This window comes from Setaria viridis, chromosome 4 (assembly GCF_005286985.2).
Source record: "Setaria viridis chromosome 4, Setaria_viridis_v4.0, whole genome shotgun sequence".
In the NCBI taxonomy this organism is placed as follows: Eukaryota; Viridiplantae; Streptophyta; class Magnoliopsida; order Poales; family Poaceae; genus Setaria; species Setaria viridis.
In genome coordinates, this window is record NC_048266.2 from 36061591 (window position 1) to 36079488 (window position 17898).

Below are 17898 nucleotides of genomic sequence, written 5' to 3' on the forward strand. Positions count from 1 at the left end.
TAGACAAATTTTATAACAGGAAGGATGTTCCCTGGGTAAACCTAATCTGGGAAACTTACTATAGTAATGGAGATGTCCCGCATGCAACAGCAGATAAAGGATCATTTTGGTGGAAGGATCTACTAAAATTATGTGATCTTTTCAGGGGAATTGCTACCTGTACAATGGGAAATGGACAGAGTATTCTATTCTGGGAGGATACATGGAACAACCGATTGCTAAAAGAGTCATTTCCAAGGTTGTACAGCTCCGCGAAAAACAAAAACATTTCAGTGGCCAAGTTTCTTCAAAATAATGATATTGAAGAACAATTTCACACCCCTCTTACAGCCGAGGCATTTCAAGAATTCCAAGAGCTTCAGGAAATTATTCAAGGAATACAGGTTCAAGAAAATGAGAAGGATTCTTGGCAATATGTCTGGGGATCCAACAAATACTCATCCAAGCAATTTTACATCAGACCCCATCACCCTTCTTATGGATCTGGAAGTCAAGATGCAGTAACAAGCTCAGAACTTTCTCATGGCTTTTACTTATGGACAGACTGAACACCAGAAATTTGCTCAGGAGGAGAAACTTCAGCATAGAAGGCAACAATTATAACCGTGAACTTTGCAATATCAACATGGAGGAGACTGCCTTCCATCTTTTCTTCTCTTGCACCTTCAGCAAATCTTGCTGGCAAGCCATTGGTATTGAATGGAGAAGAAACCTCAGCTTCTTTCAAATGATGAAGAGAGCCCAACAGGAATTTCATCACTGTTTCTTCATGGAGGTCTTCATAATAGCCACTTGGCACATCTAGAAGCAAAGGAACAGCCTCATCTTTGAAGGAAAAAGGTCAACAGTTAGAGACTGGTTATCTAGATTTGTAGATGAGGCAAGACTTCAAGCTCATAGAATCAAGGAAAGCAAAAAACAGGATTTCCTCTCATGGGTCACCAATGTACAGCATTAGCCATAGCTCTTAGCCTACTTTGAGGTCTTTTTCCTTTTTGGGCATTGAGGTGCCCTTTGGACTTTTGTCCTTGTACAGTTTTATTTTACCCTTTTAATATATCTTCCCACAGCGGGGCCTCCCCCGCTGTATAGTTTTCAAAAAAAAAAGTTACAATTCATGAGAATATAAGTTAACGGCATCATAATTCTTGTTGAGAAAATCCCAAGCAAGCAATTTCAGGAGGTTATAAGACAGCATTTCAAAAAGTAAGGATAATAGTAGAACTTGGTAACAAATGATGGAAGAACCAACATATAAACAGGTATAGAACAAAACGTAGTATGCAAGAACCAGCATATAAACAGATTCCACCTCCCAGTCGAAAAAGCTTGTCGCCAGCAAAAACTTGAACATTTGGACTACTGTCTCCGGTCAGAACTATGTTTTGTGCAACATGACACTTAAGATTGTGCAACCAAGTTTCTTGCACGTACTAGAAGTCTAATTTGGCACCTCACACTGCTTAAGAAAGAAACTGAAAAGGTCCTAGCGCGAGCATCTGGAACTTAAGAGCTACTGATCGTTGCGTATTCCCAAATCAATAAAATCTCGCGCTATTTGATATTGTTGGACAGACAAGTAGGAGTACTACGGTTCAGGCTGGGAAACTTTCAGAAGGTGGTTGAATATGCAACAAGGATCGGATCTGGACATGCTTATTGATCTGTTTGTGCCCTTGCTTTCTGCAGATGGCTACAGAGAGCCAAACGGAGGTTAGGGTAACGCTTTTTTTTTGAAAAAAAAATGTAAATTCTCACTCGGTTGTGAATGTTACTCCAGAGATCTAATTGCAAGCATATCGCTAGTAGTTTCGTGCAAGCTTAGATTGTACACAAACTGGTATTGCAACAACCGTATTCGCATTGTCCGAATTCACTACACCTGGACAAGCTGTGTTGGCAATTTCGCAGTACTATGAAAGAGACACTTGTAATATCGTCATAACAAAAATGATGGTATTGCAACAAGCCAACAAACGATAAATTTACCAAAACAAAACCATCATTTCTGACTAGTAACTTTAACAAATTCCTACAAGATTTTGAGGCTGATTTGGGTCTGGAATAAGCTCATGAAAATCAGCATGAATTGAAAATGACCCTTACAGCATGTGGAATGGTTCTTTTGGACAGCAGCACCGCAGTGCGGCTCTGCCTGCACCCTACACAAACCTGACTCGCCTCACAACCCCTCTGGCGCAGAACACGGACTGGCAACCGTCTCAACATGAAGCATGTGTCTTTGACGTCCCACAACTTGTGCCCCTCTTGTATCCAACTAGACTTCTCAAAAATAAGCACCATGAAGGTGTCAGCACATCAGAAATGCTGCCTACTGATAGATTGTCACCAAGCACAACTGCCCCTTCTCAGGTTTCATCAGTACTCGGACGGCGAGATCACATCATCGATCTTGAGGATCATCTTCACCACCTGCGTGGCAAGCAAGATCTGCTGCTGCTTGCCAATCAGAGTCTCAAAGACGTCCTGCTCCTTCATGTCGTTGGTGCCAACGTCATTGCAGTCTATGCCGCAGTGGGGGTTGCTCTCCTGCAAAGGTGTTCAGTAATAGCATATCACTACGGTTTCCAAATAATAATATATATAAGCAGGACTATTAACAGCAAGAATACCATATAGTAACACTAAAAAGAGCATAGCTTGTGATCGCACAAGTGCTGAAACGACAACACTAGGTGATCTGACTGTACAAGTGCATCCCCTTAATGGTAGGGGAACAAGAAGCCAACACTAATCACTAGCCCTACACAAACTATGGACATGCGATATTGGTCTATCAAGTACAAGGATAAGAAGCCCAGATGCAGAGATGCTATTAAAAGTTTAAAGCAATGGACTTGAGGGGAAAAACAAGGGATAGGGAACTCAAATACCTTAACTTGCTGAGCTTTCACCACAGTTAATGTATCAATAGGCGGCAAACCACTATTTTCAGCTAAGGCTAGTGGAACAGCATCTAATGCATCAGCAAATGACCTGATAGCATACTACACAACAAAGAAACAGTCAGAAGGTACATCATTGCATATTTTTTGCAACTACAATCTCCAAAGTCGAAAAACACCTGCTCAACTCCAGGGTGTCGATCTGCAGCAGTTTCAACAGCAATCGAGCAAGATATCTCTGCTGAGCCGCCACCATACACGATTGAATTATTGCGGATAAGATTCCTTGCCACACAAAGAGCATCATGAAGGCTGCGCTTAGTCTCCTCAATCATCATCTTGTTTCCTGTAAATCAGCATTTAGTTTTGTCACAGAAACCAAAAATAGAAAATATCCTCAAGATATGATTACTGAAATGAGCAGTTCAGTATATGATCTTAGTAAGAACCAGTAAGGTTTGTTGTTCTCCAACAAATGAATTGTCTATACTATGTTTCACAGCACAAAATTAAACAATCTGGATTCCTGATGCACAATTAATACCAACAGTTATTTGATACAATCCTTGGTAGGACAGTTCAATCAGAATAGTGATATAACTATATAGCATCCACACTGACAAAAGATATAATCACTCAATTTATTCAGTACAAACTGTGGAGTGCCCAAATCATATGAAATGTTGGTGTATAAAGGTAGGCACATGCAATGTTACATGAATGAAAGAACGAAAAGAGGTAAGAACATACCACCACGAATGAAAATAGTTACAGCTCTAGAATTGGCACACTGCTCAATGTAAAGCATCCGGTCCTTGGTCGTTCCAAATGACTTCTCTCTGACTAATCCAGCCTATTGAAGCAGAGCAATAAAAAAATGTAACATATAACTACTCGTGATACAATAAAGATGGCTACGGATTGTACCGTAAAATTTTACAGGTCATTCAAATGCTGTGTACAAAACAACGCTAAACCAAACAACTATGATACCAAGGATGCTGTAATAGTTGACCACATTGAAGGTTAAATATCAGTTCATCGGAGAGTGATAAACCAAATCACCTTCAGAACTCACATAGAACACTTAAAGGACAACACATATCCTACAATTCTGCAATAATAGATATATGTTTACTATCAAATCAATGAACTTGTTCATTATAGTTCCTGCCAGAAATAGTAAAGCAGTTGCTTTTTATAAAAAGAAAAATATCAATGCAATACTATCTCCACAAATGATCTATCAACTTCCAGTTTCATGTACAAAGGGCACTAAAATTATGTAACTGAACACCACATCCTGAACCTGTACATATTCCTTTTTCAAATTCCAAATCCCACCCCCAAAGACAAGCGGCGATGATCTGCACATCGAACACCTGTTTTGAGAAGAGGGCATTGCTAGGATGGTTTGATCGAGGGTCACGACCTGACTAGATCCACACATCCTAGCAACGTGGACTATCCTACTGAACTAATGAAAGAAAAATGACACAAAGATCGACATGAGCTAGATACGGATGTACCAAGCCTTTGACTGAAATAAAAAAAAGTTCGGAAGATTGATACCTTCCCAAGCTTTTCAGGACTCAGCTCTTGGAATCTCGGAACAATCCGGCCTCCTGCAGTCAATTTTCAAATGTTAGTACAGTCTTCACAAGTCATCATGGTCACATAAAAGATGAGATGGCATGCGGACCTGTAGCAATGGCAATCAATTCCAATTCAACACCACCAACCCATCTGACAGCTGGCAAATTTCTGTGCATCAAGAGATGATTGGCTTCATCATCAAAACCCCACTGACAAATAACCAGGGTCGCACCAGCATCCTACAGAAATAATATGTGAATAGTTACTGAGCTTTCTTTCAAAAAAAAGTTACTGAGCAAAGCTAACACACCAAATGACATGAAAACTTCAGACATGTATAATAATTAAATTGATAATTGTAAAGGAAGTATTTAAAAATCTATTACATGGGAAAGAAATGAAAATTAAGCAAAGTAACAACATAAATTATATCATTTAAGGATCTCAAATCCAATCCAATATGAAAATATGCATGCACAAAAATATTATCACCCAGATACTAAAACCAAGGATATTCCGTACTAAGAAAACATTTTAGTGTTTACCTTGCACTTCTGAACCATTTCATCAAAGTACTTCTGCTCTTGCTCGCGCAGGGTCTGGAATTTCTCTACAGTGTCAATGTCAACCTTATGCTTTGTCTTAGGCTTCGGGGGCTCAAATGGGCAAGTAAGGATGGCTATCTTAGCATCCTCAATTCTCTTTGGCATTTGTGGGTGACTCATATCTTTGTCGACAACAATTCCATGTATGAGCTCCGTGTCCTCCAGCTTTCCACCAACCTTGCCTTCTACTTTAATCAAATCCAAGTTAACATCTTTCCTCTCCAAATCAGCAACCGCAAGGACTGCTTTGACAGCAATCTCTGCCAGTGCCCGCTTGCAGCGGTTAACACTGTAGAATAAGAGGAATGGATACCATCAGACATTCTGTTCTGTTTTTGAATCTTCTGACAGGGAGATTATTCTAAAGCAATATATTTTCTGGCAGATGAAAAATCTGCAGAAATTTCATACAAGGAGCAGCACTACAGAGTTGATAATGTTGTTAAATGAAAAGATAAGTGTTCCTAGACCATAAAAATTGTGGGGCTGGGAGCAAGATACATATCCTACAGAATGTGTTAAAACCAATGCAATCTATTATCCTATTTCTGGTAGGCCAAGACAGATAAAAGACAAAACCAGAAAAAGGTTTCATGTCACATCTTGGATACCAAATGTTCCCCTGAGAATCTATTCAGATGCAAAAATTACTAAGCAACACCAATATATTGTCAGAAATCATAAAGTTCTCTCATAAAGTTGACTGATTGAACAGAATGTCTCATATTCATTCTGAGTTTCTGACTTACATCTTTGACGACAGCGTAGTCATGCATGTCTGAACCAGGGGCTCTATATTGTCTGCACTGAACTCAAACTTTCGGGAGATGTGCTCAAGGTGATCAAAAGCTATCCTTGATGCCATCTCATAACCTTCAGCAACCCTTATTGGGTGAATACCACGTTCCAGAAGTTTCTCAGCCTGCTCTAAGAGAGCCCCTGCCATGACAACGACCCCAGTGGTCCCATCTCCGATTTCATAGTCTTGACTGCGGGAAAGCTCCACCATCAGCTTCGCAATCTGGTTGTCAACATCCATCTGCTCCAGGATTGTCGCCCCATCATTTGCTGGCAATTTAGAAGACAGCAATTTCAGTAAACAAAGTAACAGAATACTCCAATGAACAGCAAGATGGCTCAGATATATAACTGCAAAATGAACTTCTAAAGCATAAAACTAGATCTCCAAAGAAACACCCCCTGTCCAAGCCAATCCATGCAATTCTTATACTAAATAAAGCATACAATTTCCTTCCCGGCGCGACTAAATCAGCAGCCCGACACGAGCGAGCAACTGTCCCGCAAAAAGCTAGATCTCAAGACATGCACCCGCCACTCAAAAACCCTAGCCCTCCCGCTTCACCCACGCAGACGATGCAAGGGCTCCCAGATCCTGGCACCCAAGCCGCACCAGGACCAGCAATCCAGCATATTACACAATGAAGAGCGACGCAGATGCGTACTGATGGTGACGTCGCCGTCGGGGGACTGGAGCATCTTGTCCATGCCCTTGGGCCCGAGCGAGGTGCGGAGGATCCGCGCGACGGCCTTGCCCGCGGCGATGTTGGCCTTCTGCGCGTCGAGGCCGCGCAGGCGCGTCTTCTTCTCCTGCTCCCTGAGGATGATGAAGGGGCGCCCGAACTCGTCGAAGGCGAGCGCCATGGCCGCCGCTTGGCGCGGAGCGCGCGCTCCTGGAAGATCCCGCGGATCGGACGGGCGGCGGCGGCGTGTGGTGGAGTGCGGGGGACGGGGAGGGAGCAGCGGAGTGTGGCGGTGCTTCTACTTTCTAGACGGCGCGGAGCGAGGGTTCCGGTTCCTCCTCCTTCCTTGGTCCTCCAAAACCCTTTCTCGGTAGTGTTGGGCTGGCCCATTCTGCCGTTTCGAGCCCACTGCATACTTTACTCAGCCCAACAGCGCTGGCCCACTTCCTATTATCCAAACAAGCCTTTAACATTTTTTTCTTGAGAGAATTGAAGGGATTTGTTTCTTATCTTCTGAGGAAGTTGTAACGGGCCGTGTTGCAAAAATCAAAATCGCGTGACTCCACCACCTCGTGGGTGGGTCGCCTGCCGCCGCCCATGTATTCGACATTTCAGCCCATTTCTGCTTGCCCGAACCCCAGGCTGCCGAGCTTACCGCGCGCCACCGTCGTCGCCGTCGCCGCCGCCGCCGCCGACGCCGGTGGAGACTGCCGAGCAGCCTACAGAAACCTCGGTGCTCGTAAGCGCCGCTCGTTCACCCCTGCATTATTCTCTTTAATCGACTCCGTTCGTCTCGATTCCGGCCTCGGTTGAGCGCGACGACGTTGGCGATTGCAGCCTTGCAGGATGCGAGAGCGAGAGGCACGCGATCCAGGGAAGAAGTACGAGGAGTACAGCCACATCTACTTCACGCGCTCGTCCCCTCCTGGAAAGCCTCAACACTCCCTGGTCCAGCTCCGCCCCCCTCCTCTGAGTCCTCTCGCGGTTCTCATTTTGGTTGATTGTGAACTGTGAATTGTGATGAACAGTAGTAATATTGTGTTGGACAGCTAGGGTTTATGTTCTGATTAGTGATTCCCCGTCGAGGTTTTGGCTTGCAACTGGAGCTCGATCGAGGTTGCAAATTTAACTCACCATGAGGCCGGTTTAGGGCTGTCTGGCGTATTAAGCGGGATCTGTCAGGTGTTTATGATATGAGGTGTGCTCTGTCAGGTGACTTGATTTGCATTTGGCATTTAATTTGTTTTATACAAATTAAAATTTTGGGATAGCCAATTTGTGGTGTTTTTTTTAACGAACTATCGATGTTGGTTGTTTGCAGAGGCTTTTATCGGTACACAAGTGTAGCTTCCAGTGAAAAATCACAGGCACTTACTTTGTGCCGCTTGCTTTTGTGCTTTGTCAGATAGGTTGTTCTTAACTACTTTGCTTACATTAGCTGGTCACCATGAACAAACAATCTTGAGAAATGCTCCTCTTGCAGGCAACATCTAAAATCTGTTTTCCCCCTACATTGCAGTCACTACAGTGTTAGGACTCGAAGAAGGAAAGAATTGCATATAGATTGCAGTTGCAGTGGTAAGTTTTTGGAGCAAAGTGTGTCTCTAAAGGTTTTGTGAAAATTTTGTTTTTTTTCTTTTGGTCAAATTCTTGCTTCCAGCCAGAGCTTAGGCCGCGTTTGGGAGGGCTTCTTCCAAAACGGCTTCGCCGGTGAAGTCAAAGCTAGTAAATCTAAAAATACTAGTTCATTTTAATCTCGACTTACAAAAATACTCGTTTTGCGCAAAACAGGTGAAGCCGAAATCAAGATAAGCCCTGCCAAACGAGACCTTAATATCTATCTGCATAACTTACGACCTGCTTAGAATGCAGTAGTTTCACAGGACAACATGATTTTTTTCCCCAGAAAACATTTTATGTCCAATGGCAAATTGTTTTTTATGGAGAAAGGGGCCACTGATTCATTGTTGAAATTGACTCATGACCAGTGACCATGGCCATAAATGTCGACCGGACACTAGCTGAAAAAGGACAAACAAGGATTTGTGTCACTGCCACAGTGAGTAATTCACATCTTTTTGTTCCGTCAAAATTTTATCTTGACACTTGTCTGACACAGCATTTTGTCGTTGTCTCTCTATCTTGCCGTTTTTCTCTGGCTATGTACTGTGCAGATCACTACCATTAGTTTATTGTTCATGTTGGCTCTCAAAACATAAATGTATTCAGATCTTAGGTTCCCCTCTGATTTAGACAAAACTTACTAGCCACTTGCCCACTTCAAACCTCAGTTTATGTTAAATTACATGGAACTATATGGATAATGTGTTCAGCAATGAAGGATAATCCATGTATCTTGGTTATTGGTTGTTGCTTTATATAATCTACTATCTTTTTTGTCAGAGGATCTACAATCTTAATGTTACACAATACCCCTACTGGTGGAGTTCTTAATGTGAGGCTCAGTAAAACATTATATAAACACGACACGGGCCGGGTTAGCAACTTAGCCAATACATTAACTGATATATTCCTTTTCTAAGCATTACTGGGACATATGCTTGTCATCGTAATTTTGTAGGAAACTCCATTTCAATGATCATGGTTGTTATCCCTATTAACTAGTTAAAAAATTGTCTGTTTTTCGTTCCTTTCGTGTTTCCACATAATTTCCGAACTCTAAATGCATAGTTCAACTTAGTTCTCATAAGAACTAACGTAATCAAATTGTGCCAACATACCCTCGGTCAAAGTTGAATTATGAACATGTCATTCTCAAAGCATAGTGATTGATAACTGATCGGCAGCAATTTTACTGTCCGTGCACCGAAAATTTACAGCGGCTGATGAACATGAAGCAATAATGCGGCACATAGCCCCAGGTCCTTCAAATCTCTGCACAGATGCGAGGGAGCAGCCTAGGATCCGTAGGCTGCTGGCAAACAGGTAATTCGCCTTCCTGCAGTGGATTACCTCCATGTGCTGCATTGCAATGCCATCCATGCACACACCAGTCACCAGTACGCATGCACTTGCATGCTCTTCAACTATTTCTGAATAGTCACCTAACGACAACTGTTTCTGAATAGTTCCTTCCCCCATTTACAACAAGCAACTGTCTCGAGTTCTTCCAAGCAATACATCTCGGGAACAAATGTTTAAATATGAACACATGGTAAACTTTGAAACTTGATCATATGAAATGGCACTATTGTTGTTGGGTAAGCTAACTCCATAAGAAATGGTAGCATCTTTCAGATAACACCATAGATAATGCTAGTTTTACCATCAGTTCGGCCGGCTGCATGCTGCATTGCTGCCGGTCAGCCGGTGTCTGTTTGAGATGGAGTGATGCTAGAGAGAGAAGAAACGGAATGGGGAGGGCGAGGGCCCGAACGAACACTACCTGCTGCTGCAGACCTGCAGCTGCAGACAGCAGAGAGAGCAGGGCCCATGTCTCTCTCTAGTCTCTACTGCTACTCTCTTCCCAAGGAGAAAAGGGGGAACGGACTTCCTTGATTTTGGAGCTCATATCATAGGCTTCAAAGTTCCTCCTTTCACCCATCTTGGCACAGTGACATGCCAATGATTATATCCTCCATGCCTAATCAATCTTACAGGAGCCTCATCATTCCCTGAAGTCCACTGCTACTTCTCCAAACTTTTTTTCTCGAAACTTTTTTTCTCGAACAGGAAAGCTGTGTATCAATGTATTACGAAGAAAGCTACTTCTCCAAACTGATACTCCAAGTAGGATAGGTCGCCTTCTGGAGCAGAGAAATTCCACCTGGTTGCCAGAAACCTTCTTGATGCTCACTTCCACGTAAGGCCTCTGTATATCTTTTTCTTTTCTCCTCAAACAAGTAGAAGAATGCGCATCTTTAATTACAGGAAAAAGGGATTAAAAAAATGCACGCACAAACAGACACTGCATACACCCAAAGTCAAATGGGCATTAGAAGTACCTTGCCGCTGAAACTAAACTTGGACCACCGGAGCTGTAAATATGCTTTGATGCATCATACGTTAAAACTTTACCAATTGATCTCAAAACCGGAAGATTGAGCATCTGGTATATGTGCAAGACTGTGCTAAATGATTCCTTATGTTCATATATGAATTCCATTTGTTGACAATGCTACATGAAATTTAATTGATTTCCTGTTTATTTGTATGTAGCACTAGTTAGTAGTTACAAACAGAAGCGTGGTATGATTAAGAAAACCAATTTGGGTCTGATATCATCGAGTAAAAAGTGCACTACTTGAGTCTGTTAAGGTCAATGTGCACGTTGAGTTCATGCCCCTGCATTTTGCAAAAGCTGCCCTAGACGTGTTACTGGTGTGTGGACGTTGTCATGAAAATGCCATTAGATCGTGAAAACTGTCTAAATGACAGTAAAAACACAAACTAATGACATGAAAGTAATCAGTAGTTGCACACACCATTAATTTGGTGTTCATTGCAGGTCTATTTGGTCCATGTGTGGGATGCCAGTTCATTTTAGTGAAGAAATTAGCCAAACATAATTATCACGAACTTAACAACTTTAGGTACTATTTGTTTACCTCCAGCTTATAGGTTAGGGTTTATATGATTATATAATTTGGGGGGGGGGGTCTAGATTATATAAGTTAGCTTATGAGTTATTGTTTTTGTTCACCACATGGGCTTATATAACTTATAGTATAGAGCTAAAATATGCTAGATGTAAACAAACATGCCCTTAGAAGAGAAGTCAGAGTACTATATTAACATGTGTGAGACAAGTGTTAGAAAAAAGTATGGGCTTGACAAGTGTAGTGAACCAAACAATCATCTAATAAATCACTAAAAAGTATGATACAACTTAAAATTTATCTGGTAATGTTTAGCAATAAGCCAAGCATGCTTATACTCGTTTACATTTATGGCTCAAGACATGTAGGTGGGTTTTTTTTTTTTTGAAAATACCATGTAGGTGGGTTGGTGTGCATGTATGAGCTGAACGTAAGGAAACCACCGTGTAAAAACCAGGATCTCTTTGTTGCTTCATGGAACCACTAATAGTTGTCAGATATCTACCCACTGGATTTTGCTTACCTCAATCTGCCCACACCTCCCAATACTGTAACATTTCCACTGTTCCAAAGAAAGGAACCCATTACCTATAACCCATTCCTCCTGCCTTATTTCATGTACGTCCAAAGTTCATAGGAGAATGAATGTACAGCAATCTCCAGGTTTCCAAGTGAGAAAATTAGTAGTATATATGTAGGCTTGTTTTTTAACCTGTTTGGCAGAAACATTTTAATATATCTAATTTGGTTATGTTTTTTCCTCATATCTGTGTGTGATAATGCACAGTGACAATAAATAACTGATTACATTTAACCACAACATTATGCATTCATTGGAAAACAACATGGACATACACGCACATACACAGCATGCATGAAGAACTGACTGTTATATTTTGTTCACACAAACGGCACAATCATTGTTTCAGGATCACATATCCTGAGGATACCATACCCCCAAAGGGCGAAATCTAGATCCTACTGCAATGAGCGTTGCAATGATGTCATGACCATCATCATACATGCAGAGATCCTATCCTAGCATATATTTTTTCATTTTGGGACGCTCACATGACATCCTTGGCTATGGCTTACGAGTCCTTAACCTGCCTACTGGTTGGGTTGTTGGAAGTTGGAACCAGTCGTACACAATGGGAACAGGACTACAGGAGGCTATTTTCGCAGGGGTGCTCATAATAAATTCCACCACCTGCTACTGCTATTTCTTTCAGGTGCCTGCCTTGGCAGTGGAGTCTGCAGGAGGGCCGGACAGCCGGAGTAGGAGCACTACTCGTTTGTCCGAAGGTGCATGTCCAGCTTCCTGCTCACCGGCAGCCGCAGCAGCGGGCAGACTGCAAGCAGATTCCAAGATCTTTTGGCTGCCCCGATCATCTTCACCACCTTCACAGATGGATGCGGGATGTGTGCAAAACCAAGCAGATAAGTGCATGCACACCGCTGACATAAAGAGTGACGGATGCAGCGCAGTGGAGTGTCCCTTGAAAAGCCTGCGCACTCTCACTCCCCTCCCCGTTTATGTCGTTCCTACTCGTTTTTCATTTTCTGCAAGAACTTTTACCACTGTTTTCCTGCGCCGTTCTTCATTTCGTGTTAAATCAAAACCTGCATGCTGCATGGTTTCTTTTTCCTTTTTGAATAACCAATAGTTTCCTTTTTTTTTGAACCCAAAAATCAAAAAAAATGACCAGGAAAACTGCATGCTAGCTGCTCATTGATGATACGGCATGCATGTACGCGTGCATGTGCATGAAACCAGAGGTCCTTAAAGTTGCCTTGGACGCACTTGCGTTGGCCTCTCCCTAGCTGCCCTGGCGTGCATGCCCGCTTGCGTTCGCTGGGGTAAGTGGAAAGCGAGCTGGTCGCATGCATGGTTGCATCCGGTGGTAGAGCCCGGTAGGCAGGGCAGGAGCAAGTGGCCTGCCTTGTCCTGAAAGAGCCCTTGTTTCCTTGCCACAATTGTAGATCTATGTGTCTGTCCACATCCTCACAGACAGTGCATGGGGTTGGGATCGGAATGGAACCATGGTTGGCGCTGTTGGTTAGTGAGACCTAAGCAAACACATGCATGAGGTCGTGCACAATTTTATTATATATAAATAATGCAGTGTGCATTGTGCTGTAGGGAGGGATTAATCTAGTGAGTGTGAGTGGCTCATGTTTTGTCCTACAAGAGGTGGGGCAATCATGAGGTGATAAGTCCCATAAAGCAGCAGAGCTCCCATTCTATATCCTTTTACACACACGCTTCTCTCAAGCACATTGGCCATGCATGCCATATGCTACATGAACATGATCCAAAGGATAGATCCCTCCCTCCCCCATATCCTCTGTCTTTTGCTTTGCCGCTATAGCAGCTGATGTGCGAGCATTGTAGCCGCGTATGGGCATCGGCCACTTTCAGTTTCGGGGCCTTAGCTTGTTGGCACTAGTTATAATTGCATCACTCCCCTAAGCTAAGTAGGACCCATGCTCACCTGGAGCCTTGTGGTGAGAGCGGAGAGCCCCCCAAATCTCCCTCTGATCAGGGTCAGTGATCTGGGGCCAGCGGCTTCCTTTCCAAGTGGGCTAGCATTGGCTTGTTGAGTGAGATGTGCATGATTTCGTCCTCTTTCTTTCTCTCGTGCTTTGATCATGGCGCCAGGCCCGGCCCCTGCGTGATAAAACCTCTCCCTGCCAGGCTTGTTTCCCTGCTGCCTCTCTCCTGGGGCTGGGGCTGGGGCTGGGGCTGGGGCTGGGGCTGTTAAGAGAATCACTTCATCAGGATCAGGGTTGCCCACCACGCACAGGCCACACCCAGTCACACACGCACACGCCATTCTTGTTCTGGCATTCTCCTTGCAGCCGTTTTATTAGGAAATGCTCCCCTTTCCGTTTTAGTAGAGCCAGAGCCAGCTTCAAAGTTTCTTGCTAACTTGTGAGTGTGTGTGCGTGTGTGCATCCAAAGCTTGGTCCTTTGTGTTCTTGCTCTATCTCTCTACATCCTGTGCAGCTAGAGGCCTTTGATCTTTCAAGGCGTTGCTGCTTCCTGGGACGAGAGTTCGAGAGGCTACCGCTACCAGGAACAGGGGCAGTGCAGTGGTGGTTGGCGTTTCAGTAGGCTGTCAGTGTTCCTCCCCATGATTTGATAAGGTTTGGGTCCTCACTATCTCCAGCCTCTCTATTCTCTAAGCTTGCTTTGCTTCCAAGAAGCCGTCTATGCTTAGCTGTAGTGTTGCTGCCATGTCGGCTAAGCCTGTTTTACTGATCATCACTGTGTCTTGCATTTAAATGTTCTACAGTGTGTTCTTGTGATAATCACCACTGTATAAACTGATACCTCTAGCTTTTTCCCATTTTAAAACTGAGGCTCACATTCCTTGGTGTTGACCAACGTCTTGTTTCACTGTGTGCTTTAAACTAGTACTCCGTATATGGTTCAAGGTACTCTGCCTACAACCTAAAACCTAATAGGATAACTTTTTTTTCGTCCTAGTTTATGCTCTGGGAGAGAACTACTCCTAGTGTCCCTCCTGCTCATGTGCATCTCTGTTGCAATGTCCATGACCATGCCAGGTTACCTTTGCAATCTGTGTGGTTGAAGCAATCTGCTACCTTGTCCTGACCAGTGTTCATGTCGCCTCTCGCCACCATTTATTCATTTATTCCACTCACTGCTTCCAGGTCCTTTTTAATTCGGTACAACGTTTGACACCTTCGCGAGCCTGGAAGATGACCGGCGACGCGTCTTATCAGCAGCTCGGGGTCGACAACACCATGATGAGCGGCTGCTTCGGCAGCGGCGGCGGCGGCGGCGCACCGGTGTTCCATGACGGCAGCTTATTCGGGTTCGGCGAACCGGCGGATGCCGCCGCGAGCTTCTTGGTGGACGGCGGCTCGATGCTCGCCGGCCAGCTCCAGCTGATCCGCGCTGCTGCTCCACAGAGCGTGTCGCCGGTGGAGACGGCGCGCGGCGCCTACGGCGGCTACGAGCCGTCGCCCTCGGATGTCACCGTCGCTCACGCGCCCAAGGTGGCCAAGCATCTTGCCGGGGAGATGGAGGGCAGCTGGATCCACGAGCCGTACTGCTGCCCCACGTGGTTCTTCTCCGGCGACGGCTTCCGGGACCCGTTCGCCGCGGCGGCGAGCGAGCTGTCGCTCAGGCTACGACGAGCCGAGTCGTCGCCCACCGGCGCCGTGCACGTTAGCCTCCCGGACCAGTCCCCGGAGGTGAGCTGCTCCGGCTTGACCCACGCGAGCAGCAGCGCCGGCACCGGCGGCGGCGTGTTCCAGCCTCCATGTGGCGGCGGCGGAGAGATGGCGCCCCTGCACTTCTCTCAGGTCCTTCCGCGTTGGTCGGCGTACGCGCACCTCACGCAGAAGACGCTGGACGAGTTCGTCGGATGCCTGTTGCAAGACGTGGCAGGGTTCGCCGGCTCAGTCGCCGGCTGCGAGGCGAGCTGCCTGCTGCCCATGTCAAGCTGCTCCAAGACGACGTCGTCCAACCCGTCGGTGTTTCTCGGCTCGGAAGAGCACGCGCACCAGAAGCTGAGGAACGATCTCCAGAAGTTGTTGCAGCTGGTGAGTCCAAAACTCCAAGCTCGTCTTTTTTGTGCTTTTGATTGATGATGACCTTTGTTTGCATCAAGAACCATTTGCAATGTTGGAATTTTCCCATGGAAAAACTAAATCGTTTCATGCGAAACTCTCTGTTAAAATTCATGCAATCCAAACGATATGCTTGGGACATGACAAGGCTTTAAGTAACATTATTAATGGTGCCAAAAACTTGGCGCAGCTGGACCAACGGTGCAACCAGTGCATGGACGAGATCCAGGGCGCGGCGTCCAAGTACGGCGGCATGGTGCGCCCGGGCGGCGGCGGCGGCGGAGCCACCCTCCTCTTGGCGCCGTTCGCGCACCGCGCGGTATCAGCGATGCACCGGAGGCTCAGGGCGCGGATCACGGGCGAGATCGCCGCGGCGTCGCGGAGAGGCGAGCCTCCGCCGCCGACGTCGGCGTCGCTGACGCTGGCCGACAGGGAGCGGAGCTGGGAGTCGGCCTTCATCCAGAAGCACTGGGCGCTGCGGCAGCTCCGGCGCGGCGACCAGCAGTCGTGGCGGCCGCAGCGCGGCCTGCCGGAGAAGTCCGTCGCCGTGCTCAAGGCCTGGATGTTCGAGAACTTCCTCCGCCCGTAAGTGTCCAACGTCAGAGATGGCCAGTGTTTCCACTCTGAAATAAGCAAGAGCTACCCTCCTGCTCTGCTCCTGACATTAAGCCAGACAATGCCAAAGTTGCTCTTCCCGCTAGAAAACAGCGGCATCTCTAGCCTTTCTTCATCTTCAACTTAATCTCGGCACAACTCAGTTGCTAGTGCCACCTGCGCTTGATGCAATCCGGTGTCTCATTCAGGTACCCGAAGGACAACGAGAAGGAGATGCTGGCGGCGAGGAGCGGCCTGAGCAGGAGCCAGGTACAGTTTCTGGCTTTCAGCATGCATATCATCTGATTGTATATAGTTTCATGCTTCAGATCATCATCAAATCTCAGCAATTTTAACAAGAAAATGTCATCTGATTGTATGTTTTTTCTTCCGCATCTGGCATTGTCAGGTCTCGAACTGGTTCATCAACGCCCGTGTGAGATTGTGGAAGCCGATGATAGAGGAGATGTACGAGGATCTCAAGAAGGCCTCCGGATCCGGAGGCGACGAGGGCGTGGCTGCCTGAACATCAGAGCAGCAGAGCTGGGTTTCCACGTCCGGGATGGAATTTCTGTAAAATCTCAGCACTGCTCTGGGAGCTTTTGTACGAGCATTGCTGCCACCCTGTTATCTACATACGTATAACCTTCCTGGCGTATTTATAAATTTGCCAGTATCTGCAAGCTGCAGCGTAGACACTTGCTGCCACTTGCTCGAGTTCCTTTTCTACCTGAAAATTGCAGTTGTTGGATCGGTTCTCTGAATGCCCAGGAAGTGAAGTCTCGGGGGCTGTTTGGATACCCGGCTAAATTTTAGCACCTGTCACTTGGATGTTTGATACAAATTAGGAGTATTAAATATAGTCTAATTACAAAACTAATTGCACAGATGGATTCTAATTCGCGAGATGAATCTATTAAACCTAATTAGTCTATGATTTGACAATGTGGTGCTACAATAACCTAATGATGGATTAATTAGCCTTAATAGATTCGTCTCGCGAATTAGACTCCATCTGTGCAATTAGTTTTGTAATTAGCTCATGTTTAGTCCTCCTAATTAGCATCCGAACATCCGATGTGACCCTACTAAAGTTTAGCACCTCGTATCCAAACACCCCCTGAATCTCATGCAGGTAAGGTCGGATCGCCATTTTAGTTTGCGCTTATCACTGGTCAAATGGAAGAAATAGAGTTCCTTGAATGCATTGAGTAATTCCAAATAAGTTTGAATGTTCAAACGATTGGCATTGTTTTAGCTGAATGCTAGTAACATGGAGGTATCAGACTGCCATTGGCTGAAAAACTTGTGAGCATGTTCCGGTGCTGAACTTGTAACATTTCCCATTCAAAAAAAGAAAAAGAAAAGAGAAAGGCTCTGCAAGGCTGCAACATGAACAGTCAAGCAGCCATTCGCTGTTATGCCTGCGGTCATATTTCAGTCGATCAATGTTCAGGTGATGGAACGGCATTTTACAGTTACACCACCACATGATTGCTGGCAACAGTGAAAAAGGTTTGGGAAGGCTTTGAAAGTGCCCGGAAGTACAAGC

At 45.2% G+C, this 17898-nt stretch overlaps 2 protein-coding genes across 7 annotated transcripts; one reads left to right on the plus strand and one right to left on the minus strand.

The window, feature by feature from the left end:
• Positions 1 to 1984: 1984 nt before the first annotated feature.
• Positions 1985 to 6908, minus strand: LOC117852958 (T-complex protein 1 subunit epsilon). The gene is made up of 9 exons (XM_034735278.2): positions 6571 to 6908; positions 5857 to 6175; positions 5048 to 5396; positions 4609 to 4741; positions 4479 to 4531; positions 3657 to 3759; positions 3086 to 3252; positions 2895 to 3008; positions 1985 to 2550 (listed from the first exon to the last, which is right to left on the minus strand). The coding sequence occupies exons 1-9, from the start codon at positions 6767 to 6769 to the stop codon at positions 2380 to 2382; spliced, it is 1608 nt and encodes a 535-aa protein (XP_034591169.1). The 5' UTR covers positions 6770 to 6908; the 3' UTR covers positions 1985 to 2379.
• Positions 6909 to 6931: 23 nt separating this feature from the next.
• Positions 6932 to 17104, plus strand: LOC117852961 (uncharacterized). Of its 6 annotated transcripts, none has more exons than XM_072293301.1 (12): positions 6932 to 7327; positions 7426 to 7536; positions 7638 to 7800; positions 7910 to 7997; positions 8072 to 8166; positions 8577 to 8647; positions 9429 to 9534; positions 12380 to 14297; positions 14829 to 15725; positions 15943 to 16337; positions 16556 to 16616; positions 16756 to 17104. In XM_072293301.1, the coding sequence occupies exons 9-12, from the start codon at positions 14877 to 14879 to the stop codon at positions 16870 to 16872; spliced, it is 1422 nt and encodes a 473-aa protein (XP_072149402.1). In that variant the 5' UTR covers positions 6932 to 7327; positions 7426 to 7536; positions 7638 to 7800; positions 7910 to 7997; positions 8072 to 8166; positions 8577 to 8647; positions 9429 to 9534; positions 12380 to 14297; positions 14829 to 14876; the 3' UTR covers positions 16873 to 17104. The 6 variants fall into 6 exon arrangements, with proteins under 6 accessions (XP_072149402.1, XP_034591172.1, XP_072149404.1 ...); XM_034735281.2 differs by having other exon boundaries at positions 8108 to 8166; XM_072293303.1 differs by having other exon boundaries at positions 7638 to 7786.
• The last annotated feature ends 794 nt before the right edge of the window (positions 17105 to 17898 follow it).